Genomic DNA, 11314 nt, shown 5'->3' with positions numbered 1-11314 from the left:
AATGGGCAGACAAATAAAGGCCATGAAATAGAGTGCCTTTGACGTACCGAAGAATGCGAAGAACTGCCGCATAGTGAGTAGTATAAGGAGCTGACAAGAACTGGCTGAGGACATGAACTGGATAGGCAATGTCTGGTCGGGTGACAGTCAAGTAGACGAGACCTCCAACTAACTGGCGATAAAGTGTCGGATTATCAAAAACAGTGCCATCCATAGGGGTAAATCGAACATTAGGCTCAAGAGGAGTAGACTCAGTGCGACTATCTGTAATCCCAGCGTGAGCAAGAAGATCTGAAGCATACTTAGCCTGAGAGAGATAAATGCCATCATCTGTGGAGATGACCTCGAGACCAAGAAAATAGCTGAGAGAACCAAGATCCTTCATCTCAAAGGTACGGTAAAGTGAGGCCTTGAGATCAGAGATACCATCAACATCATCTCCAGTAATGATCATGTCATCAACATACAAAAGTAGAAGAACAACTCTACGTTTGCTTTTATGAATGAAAAGCGCATTCTTATGAGGACTAGAAATAAAACCAAGACTGCATATGGTAGTGCTGAACTTGTCAAACCATTCACGAGGAGCTTGCTTAAGTCCATAAAGTGCCTTGCAAAGGAGACAAACCTTACTGGAAGGACAAGGATATCCTGGAGGTGGTTTCATATAGACTTTCTTTTTCAAATCCCCATTAAGAAATGCATTCTTCACATCCATCTGACTGAGAGACCATCTTTTAATCGTAGCAATGGCAAGGAGAGCTCTAACAGACATAAGGCGAGCAACAGGAGCAAAAGTCTCTTCATAATCAATACCATACTCTTGCGTACAACCTTGAGCAACCAAGCGTGCCTTATAATGGTCAATAGGACTATCAAAGCGAGTCTTGATCTTGTATATCCATCTACTGTCCACAACTTCCTGATCAGAAGGAGGATCAACCAAATCCCAAGTGTGTGCTTTTTCAAGTGCCTGTATTTCTTCCTGCATTGCTTGTTGCCAATTTGGATTTGTGGAGGCTTCTCTGAATGACTTAGGTTCATGTTGATGAAGAATAGTAGAAAAGCAATGATAATAAAGAAGATGATGAGGTGGATTCCTTACCCTAGAAGAACGAGTGGGAGGAGGAGGCATGACGCTAGGAGTGGGAACGCCGTCCGGACTGGAATCATCGGGAGATGGAGAAGGCGGAGGATCAGGAACCTCGAGGGGTGGACTTGGGGTAGACCCTGTAGTATCATCACTAGGAAAGAGATCAACATTTGGGTTAGTAAAAAATGGTGACGGAGTAGAAGGAATGGACTCAAAAGAGGAAAAACTAGAGAACATGTGATACTCCCATAAGACAACATGACGAGATATACGAATACGGCGAGAGATAGGATCCCAACAACGATAACCCTTATGTTCAGAAGCATAACCAAGAAAACAACACATGCGAGCCCGAGGTTCAAGCTTATTATGTTCATGAGGCTGAAGAAGGACAAAAAGACACAACCAAAAACACGGAGAGAACTGTATAAAGACGCTCAAAGGGAGTAATGTTACCAAGAACAGAAGAAGGAAGTCTATTGATAGCATGAACAACAGTGATGACAGCTTCACCCCAAGCACGCTTAGGACAGGAAAAGGAAATAAGTATCGCACGGACAGAGTCAAGAATATGACGGTGTTTACGCTCAGCTCTGCCATTTTGTTGAGAGGTACCAGGACAAGAAAACTCGGACAAAGTGCCCTGTTCAGCGAGAAAATTTAAAAGTTTGGAGTCACGATATTCCATAGCATTATCACGTCTGAGAATTTTAATGACCTTTGAAAACTGAGTTCGAACCATAGTGGGAAAGTTAATATAAATCTGAGGCAACTCACAACGATTATTCATCAAATGGACCCAAGTAAAACGTGAATAATCATCAATAAAGACGACAAAATATCGAGCCCCTCCCATAGAAGCGGTGGGAGCGGGGTCCCAAACATCAGAATGAATAAGGTCAAAAGGAGAGCATGCAATAGAGGAATTATTATTAAAGGATAAGGCATGTTGTTTTGCAGTGCGACAAGAAATGCAATCTAAAGACTCATTTTGAACTTGACTTAAAACACCCGTAGATATAAGAGGACGTAATTTTTCTAAGGAGCTATGGGCAAGACGATGGTGCCACAAGTGAAGAGTAGATGGAGAGGAAGCAGCACAGAGATTTGTAGAGGGAACATGAAGGTTCTCGAGCTCAAATAAGTGTCCGACCTTACATCCAGTCCCGATGATCTTTCCCGTCCGACGATCCTGCACACAACAACCAGAATTAGAAAAAATGACATCAAAACCAAGTTCAACAAGCTGACCGACAGAGATAAGATTAAAATTCAATTTTAGAATAAAATAAGCATCAGAAAGATGAATATTGGACTGTGAAATAACCCCGTGATGTGTTGCATGCAAGAGGGAACCATTAGCAGTGTTAACAGAAGGTGCATTTGTAGTGGAAGACAACGACGAAAAAAGATGACGCAAAGGAGACATATGATTGAAACAACCAGAATAAAAATACCATTTAGAATTACCTGGAGGGGTGGAAAGAGTAGCGGGGGTATTACCAGGAAAGGAGAGAAGTTGCCTAAGAAGGGTTTCAATATCTGATGGAGAGACAGAAGGTGTGTTGAGAGATGTGGAAGAGGTGGACTCAGTAGCAGCAGCAGCAGTAGAGGCAGGCACATGCGGAGAGTTGTTGGGACGAGGTTGACACTTGTTCTGATCTGAGCGTGGTGGTCGAGTAGGACAGGTAGCAATCAAGTGACCCGAGAGCTTACAATAATGGCAGAACAGTTTTGGGCAGTTGGAGCCAATGTGACCTTTTTGTTTGCACTTATGACATTCAATAGAAGGACAGTCGGAGAAGGAATGCCCAGGCCGATTACAGTTGCGACAGATTTTGCCCTTTCTGTCAGTGGCAGCAAAGACAGTTTCACTTTTAGAACGAAGCAATCCCAATCACGTTTCTTCAGACTTAAGACGAGGAAGAGCATCTTCAAGACTAGGCAAGGGATTCTGATGAAGAAGAGAAGCCCTGACCGGCTCACAGTCATCAGTAAGTGCCATCATAAATTGGATGAGACGTGTCCGGTTCCGATAATCCTCATATGCCTTAGCATCAGTGGGATCTTTAAGAACAGGCTCACAAGAGGTCAACTGATCCCAAATAATCTCCATCTGAGCAAGAAAATAAAAAACTGCTTGGCTACGTTCTTGCTTAAGGCTATGAAGTTCCTTAAGCAGTTGGTACTGATGAGAGAGATCAGAGATAGTGTAACATTTCGCCAAATGATCCCATACCTCTTTAGTAGTTTCAAAACGTCCAAACTGTAAATGAATGGCAGGAGTAGAAGTGTTGCGGAACCAAGTGATAATCTGATGATTTTTACTATCCCAATCTTCCAATTTCTCTGCATAGTCCTTCTCCTTCTCAGCATCCTCCTTGGATTTGGAGGCACCATCTTTGGATTTGTCAGTCACAGTTGGCTTAACAGGACAGGCAATATCACCAGTCACATATCGCCATAATTTTCACCCTTTAAGAAATCCTCGCATAGCTTCAACCCAATGTGCATAGTTGGAGTCATTAAGGATAACAGGGATAGGCTGAAAGACATCTGATTTTTCCATAGTAATAGAAGAAATAGCAAAAGCTAAAGAAGAAGAAAACTGCAAATTCGGGGCAGAAAACGAGAAAACAGGGCGCGGAATCGGAAAGAGCTCACCAAAAAATCTTAGGGAGGGTCCCGCTTGTCCGCCACGTCAGCGCCACATCAGCGCCACGTCAGAGAAGCGATGACACATGGCGGCACCGGAGAGGAGCGAGAGAGACACGCTGGCAGTGAGGTGGACGCGGGTCAACCACGGGTCGGGCCGGGTCGCGCGTGGGTCAACCAAGGATGGCTTCGTGCGACACATGGCAGCACCAGGAGCGTTGGATCTACACCAAGATCAACGGCTGCTGAAAACTGGAGGGCGAGGAAGGCTGACGTCGCGACACGTGGGAGCGCGAGGAACGTCCGATCGGCGCCGAGATCTAACGGTTGCTGAAGCTTCTGGAAGGAGAAATAATGGAGGTGGACAGCAAACTTTCGGCGGCGTTGAAAAGCTGACGAAGAGAAGAACACGATGATGTCGGAGGTGACGAACCAAAGCGTTGAAAACAGATCGAAAAACGAGAGAAAATAGACACAGTCGGAGGAGAAAAACAAGAAGGCTATGAACAAAAATTCATTGAAAAAAAAAAAACTTTAGGCTCTTGATACCATGTTAGAAACAAGAGACTGAGAGAGTAATCTGAAAAGTGTATTATTGAGTGTGTTGAAATGTACAATATACAAGGGATATTTATAGGTGTTAAATGAATCAAAGTAATAAAGACATAGAATCCTATAATTAATATACAGATATGCTATATAAATATAGCCGATGCTAATTGATCTAAATTGATTCTAATGATTCTCTAACATACATATTAAAAATAAGGTTGGACACACTGATACGTAATGGTATTTAAGGGTATTTAAAGATATCCAAAAATTTTTTTATATGATTAGATTCAACAGATACGCATATTAAATAGTGTTGATTATGTCTAAAATATATCTGAGATGTAAATACAATAACTAAATAAAATATCGGTACTTGAGAAGCTATTGTAACCACCAAAACTTAAAACTTGACTGTAGTTGTATATGATAAGATTGCGTGGTGATGCATGCGTGTATGATGTAAGTACAGGCATATCATTCCGTTTCAATTTGTTTTTTCAGCATACATGTAATTAATTGAATCTGATGCCCTCCGTCCACACGTGTTCTTGTTTTCTTCTGCATTTGTCTTGTATTGCAACAATTGCAATAATGCTTTATTTGCTCCTTTTTTTGACTATAAGGCTGTTGCTGTTACCTTGGAATATATACGATATGATCTAGAAAAATGATATTTGCATTATGTTTTTATTTTTTTTTATATTTTCTTATAGTATAAGTTTTTATTTTTATTTTTTATGGATCACGTTTAATATTAAAAATAGAAAATATAAAAACAGTGCATATAACAGTACTCCATGGCGTTCATAAAGAATTCGTCCTTTGGTCTATTTGTCAACGTCAATGATTTAATCTTATGACGAGCAGCGCTAATGCTTGATGAACCAAAATAATGGGATTAATAGATAGTTAGATACTATTAAAGATAGCATGGTTTAAAAAGATAACATGGGATTAATAGATAGTTAGATACTAAAATTGGTAGTTTTATGTTATATGCTCTTGATTTAAAAAGATACTTCTGCTTACAAGATTTAATTCACTCACCGGAATTACAAAGAACCTAATAGTTGTTTTTAAATTTGCAGAAAATAATAAAGTTTATTTTCAATTTCATGCCAAAATATGTTTAGTTAAATGTGAGCATTTTAACAAAGTGTTATTGCAGGGATTTAAAAAGTGATGGTATCTACAGATTTTACAATGTAGCAGTTCCTCATGTTTCTAGTTTAAAATAATCCTTCTAAATCTTTGTATCTTTATAATTGTGGCATCTAAGACTAGGCAACACAACTACGAAATTTGTATCTTCTATTCTCTCAAATTTTAATGTTATTGTTCAGAATAAAGATAAAACCTTGAAATCTGAATTGTGTGAAAATTGCATGAATGCTAAAATGCACAAGTTGCATTTCCCTTTATCTTCTACCACTTACAATGATTCACATATGTTTAGGGATCATCTCCCTATACTTCACATCTTATTTTTTGTTATTATGTCACTTTTATTGATACATATTCTAGATATACTTATCTCTTTTTGTTACAGACCAAATCTCAAGTTTTGTTAGCCTTTCAGCAATTCAAATTATACATGGAAAACCTTACAAACCATAAGATTAAAGAGTTTCTTCAATACAAGACATAATTTGTTCAAGCAGGTATGTGCAAAGATTTTCTTGTCCTTACACTCCATAATAGAATGGTATAGCAGAAAGAAAACACAGACATCTCATAGAAATGAGTCTTACCATGTTATCTACTGCTTCTAAACCTTGTTACAATTTCTTTAGGGTATTTGGTAGCTCATGCTATCCCTTTATCAGACCTTACAGCAATACTAAGCTAGATGCAAGAATCCAAAAGTGTGTGTTTATAGGTTATGCAACCAAATCTAAGGGTTACAAATGTCTTTCACTTTGTGGAAAAGTCTATACTACTAGACATGTTATTTTTGAAGAGCACGTTTTCTAGAATTATTCCTCCAAACTGAGTCTCCTTAAAACAAAAATAGTCAGTCTGATATCCTTACTAAGGTTCTTGTTGTCTAAGAATACTCAGAATCAGATTGTGCCTAAAAGTATTAATACTAAATTCAATAATCCAGCTCCGATCCTCAAGTAGCAGATTTAGCTAATAATGGGGAAATTTCCAATCTTCAACTTCAAGATCATTTTGATGATCACCATTAGAATGGTGTTGTCCCTATTTCTGGGACTCAAATATGCATACCCTTTATAAACCAACCCAATTCTGATTCTCCATCTATTACTGACACTTCACCTCATACTCATAATATTACATCCTTACATAATAACAAGCATCTTATGTTAACTAGGTCCATGACTGGTAGCTCCAAACCAAGAGTTTTAAATACCAATGTCAACAATCATGATAGTGCTGAAGATATACCAAAATTAGCCTCTGCTGCTTTGCTTATTCCTCATCGAAAAGAAGCAAAGCAAGAACAGTTCAAAGCCCTGATGAGAACTCACACTTGGACTTTGGTTCCAAAACCTGAAAATGCAAAGATTATAGGGTGTAAATAGGTCTTTACTATCAAAAGATTCTCTGATGGTTTTATATAAAAACACAAAGCTAGATTGGTGGAACAAAGGTTCCATCAATCACAGGACTTTAATTTTGAGCAAGTTTTCATCTCTGTGATTAGACTAACTACTATTAGGATTGTTTTCAGCATTGCTTTATCTAAAGATTAGATTATAAGACAATTTGATTTTAACAACACTTTTTTCAATGGCAACTTGCATGAGGTTATTTATATATGTATCAACCAATTGGTTTTGATCAAAATTCTGAGACATATGTATGCAAACTAAACGAATCTCTCTATGGCCTAAAGCAAGCCCCTAGAGAATTCTTAAAATTAAGCAAAATCCTTCAATCTTTTGGTTTTCTTAGTACTAATTTAGATACTTCTCTGTTTGTGAAGCATGGCTCAAATTTTTTTATCTATATTCTATGTTATGTTGATGATATAATCATAACAGGAAATGATCCATTTGAAGTTGAAACCAGGATTCAAAAACTGAATAATAGTTTTACTTTGAAAGCTCTTGATGCCTTATCTTATTTTCTTGGTATTGAGATTCAAAGGTTGAAATATGGATAGCTACAACCTTTTCAAACAAAGTATGTTAAAGATTTGTTATCCAAACTTGGCATGAACGAGGCTAATGGTATGCCTACTCCCATGATATCTCTTCACTTCAGTTACAGTCTACAAGCTAAAAAAAATTGATGATCCAAAATTTTGAAGAGGATCTTGAGATATTTTCAAGGAACAAAGGATCATGCTCTCATTATGTATAAGTGTTCAGACTTTAAGTTATATGATGTTACAGATTCGGATTGGATAGCAGATGTAGAAGATTGATAGTCAATTTCGGACTTTTGAGTTTATCTTAACACTAATTTGATTTCTTGGTCTTGTAGGAAACAAAACACAATCTCAAGATCATCCACAGTGGCAGAATTCAACAGTTTAGCTGCATGTGTTGCTGATATAGTTTGAATAAAGAATCTGATTGCTGAATTAAATATCAAATTGCCTACTGTTCTATCGATTTTTTGTGACAATTTGAGTACAGTTCTTCTTACAGCCAACCCTTCTTCATGATAAAAATAAACCTTTCCAATCAGACATTGAAGTAGTTCGAGAGAAGGTTAATACAATACTAATAGTTTTGCTTAGTCTCTTCTGTAGAATCATAGTTTTGCTTCTAGTATAAACTTCTAAGGTGTTTTCTTCCAATCCAAGCTATCTGAACTTGGACTTCCATAGATACTATTTCTTTTATACAAACTAAAGAAAAACCAAAAATAAATAAAATAGAGTAAAATGTACATAACAAAGAAATTTATATATGAAAAAAAAAAGGAAAGAAGAGGCTATGGTGTAATCACTCACTGAGACTTGTTTTCTACTTGATCAAAAAACTAAATTGAATACAAAATAATTAAATGCAGTAACCACACATTGATCTCCAATAATCTATATCTAATCCCCAATCTAAGTTTAAAAATGCAAACAATTTTAAATTAGTAGGAGTGAAAAGGTAACTCTTGATCGTCAACCATTCCAACAAGATACATCAATATGTGTTTTACACATTTTCAATGAGAATTTAAAGGATGTTATATATTGACTAACTTTGTTAACTAAATTAAATATACAATTTCAGGGCTTGTAACTTTTTGCTACTAACTGTATCACTTCACAACTACTTATCAAATGACTTTTAGTTAGTTTACAAAATGATTTGTAAATTTAGTTATTACAAATAATGTAAACTTTGAAAATGCTTTGTAATTTTAGAAAGTAAGATGTAATGTACAAAATATTTGAGAGAGAAAATGTGTAACATTATAATAAGAGTGAATATTCAATCCGACATTGACAATTATCTCAAAAAGACTACGAGACCTCCAAACAAAAAAAAATATTCAATCCGATCTCTGAATTTTATTTTTATGGGATTAATTAGTCCTTGTGCTAAAAAAAATTACTAACACAAGGACTCATCAGTCCCATAAAAATAAAGCTCACGGGTCGAGTTGGGTATTTTTTTTTGTTAAGGATCTCGTTGTCTTTTGAAATAATTGTCAGATATCGTTTAGGATTTTTCTCTTATAATTAAACATGTATATGAGCAATAATATCAATAAGGAGAGATGATGTATGTCGAACAAAATCTACAAAATTGTTTTATTAGAAAGCAAAAAATAAAAATTACAAATATGTAGTTTACATACTAGAAATTTAAATTTCTGAGAATAATCATCAATGTATCTCCATCCATCCGGAGATAGACTAATGAATTATTAAAACAAACAAATAATTCTTGAATCTTGTCTTAACCAAAATTCAAGAAGTACAAAGTAGTTTTCGAGAATTTAAATTCATTGATTAGTAAATAATTTATTTTTAACCATTTGAAAAAGCGCACATATAATGATAATTATTCCATGGAAATTAGTTACACATAAACACATATGGTACGTAACTCTTTTAATTAAGCAGTGGGATAAGAAGCATCCATGGCGATTCCACACAAACCAAGACCAGCACCAATACCTCGCTTCATCCTAATGTATCCATTCTCACCCCATTCAGTACCCCATGAATTCTTAATAATCCAATAATCAGTTCCATTCTCAGTACCATAACCAACGGCTAGAACACCATGGTCAAGCTCAATTCCACAGGGTCCATCATAAACACCACTTTCGTAAGAGAACATACTATCTGCTTCAATGGCAACTGCTATGGGTTGGTTAGCGAGAGCTTTCATGAGCTCGGTCTCGTTGTTCGCCGGAACCATCTCGTAGCCTTTGATCTGAGCAACTACGGAGGCTTCTTCCGTTGCATTGCATACACTGTCCGTTGCGTTGTAAGGGTAATTTGCGTCGCTTGTGATTCCGCCGTTTTTCCAAATGTATTGAAATGCACCTTCCATGTAACCGCCGCTACATCCCATATCCCTACCGTGTATGTCACAACTCACCACTTGTTGCTCGGAAAGTGACACCAGTTGTCCGGTGGTTAAGGCGTTTATGCCCTCCACCGCCGCCACCGCGGAAAATGCCCAGCAACTTCCTGGTTTTGCAAATAATTCATAATCACATGATTGACTACTCTCAAAAGAGTGAAGTAATAATGAAGAGATAGATTCATGATGCTACAAAGTACAAACTAGATGAAAAATATCAAAAGAAACAACCCACGACCATAAACCTGAATCTAAAACTAAACCAAAAAATATAAAGTCGCCGAGTAATAAAACTATTGAAGTTAGAGAAAAATCCAAATCAGTTCCTGACAATTACCTCGAAAGATAACGAGGCTCCTGACAAAAAAAACCCCAACCCAACCCTTGGCAAAAAAAATAAACCCAATCCGGCCCTGACAATTATTTCGAAAGGACAACGAGGTCCCTGTGCCAAAAAAAATAACCTGTGCCAAAAAAAATAAATGTTATTTTTTTTGGCACAGGGGCTAATCAGTCCCAAAAAAAAATTATCAGGGGTCGGATTGGGTGTTTTTTTTTCTTGGAGGCCTCGTTGTCCTTTCGAGATAATTGTCAGGGCCGGATGGGGTATTCACTCTTGAAGTTATCATCTAATTTCTTATTAATTAGTTAATGGAAAGTATTGTAAAAAGAAAAAAAAAACATCTAAATAAAAACACTCAACTAATAAATTAATTGTTATGTATTTGTGTATAAATAGCTATGTTATTTATTTATTTTTTTGAAGATAGAGATATTCGAACCCCGCAACTTCTTAATTGAGTATAGGAAGACTATAAGACTATAGATATAACTCATTGGCTAACGATTAGTTTCTTATCACTAAAATAATAATGTAAATATTTGTTCTTTTAAAATTAAAATTAAATCAACATACCTAATTTTTTAGAAAATCATGTTAGACCATCAACCCATATCATCATTAATTATATTGGTAAGGAATGATCCATGGTTAAAAAAAAAAAAGAGATTGAGTGAGAGGACATGAGATAGCAATGAAGTCGGTGCTGACTATACTGGAAGTCGGTGCTGACTATACTGGGAAGAATGAAGAAGTTACAAGCCATGAAAATTCAACAACTCGTTAAAGAATGATGCAGTGTAGAAAGAGATTGCGTGAGAACGTGCTTCAATTAATGGGGTAGAATTTTAATATTTTAAGAAATTATACAATTACCCATCTCAAATAATAAATTACAAAATAATCCAACTATAGTTAAGTAATGACCAATTAAAATGTGACACATCATGAAGGGTAACTTACATGTTATTTTAGAAGGGGTTGGATAGAATTCACCTAAATTTTATGGTTGATATATGTGTGTTTATATATATATATATAAAGACATGCATACTTTGTATTTATATTCCAAATGATGTATTTATCTCTATCTTATTTCTGTATTGTTATCTTATGTAATTATGAAAGAAAAAATATAATAATGAAAATAAGAAATGC

General features: G+C 36.2%; 1 protein-coding gene across 1 annotated transcript in view; it reads right to left on the bottom strand.

The window, feature by feature from the left end:
- Nucleotides 9076-11314, bottom strand: part of LOC107614028 (ervatamin-B-like) — a 3123-nt gene continuing 884 nt past the window's right edge. The window contains exon 2 of the mRNA XM_016316236.2: nucleotides 9076-9923. Within this exon, the coding sequence (XP_016171722.1) occupies nucleotides 9340-9923 (584 nt within the window). The 3' untranslated portion in view covers nucleotides 9076-9339. The remainder of the gene's footprint in view (nucleotides 9924-11314) is intronic.

The sequence above is a fragment of the Arachis ipaensis genome, chromosome B08 (genome assembly GCF_000816755.2).
Source record: "Arachis ipaensis cultivar K30076 chromosome B08, Araip1.1, whole genome shotgun sequence".
Taxonomy (NCBI): domain Eukaryota; kingdom Viridiplantae; phylum Streptophyta; class Magnoliopsida; order Fabales; family Fabaceae; genus Arachis; species Arachis ipaensis.
This window is presented reverse-complemented; position numbering and strand designations above follow the sequence as displayed.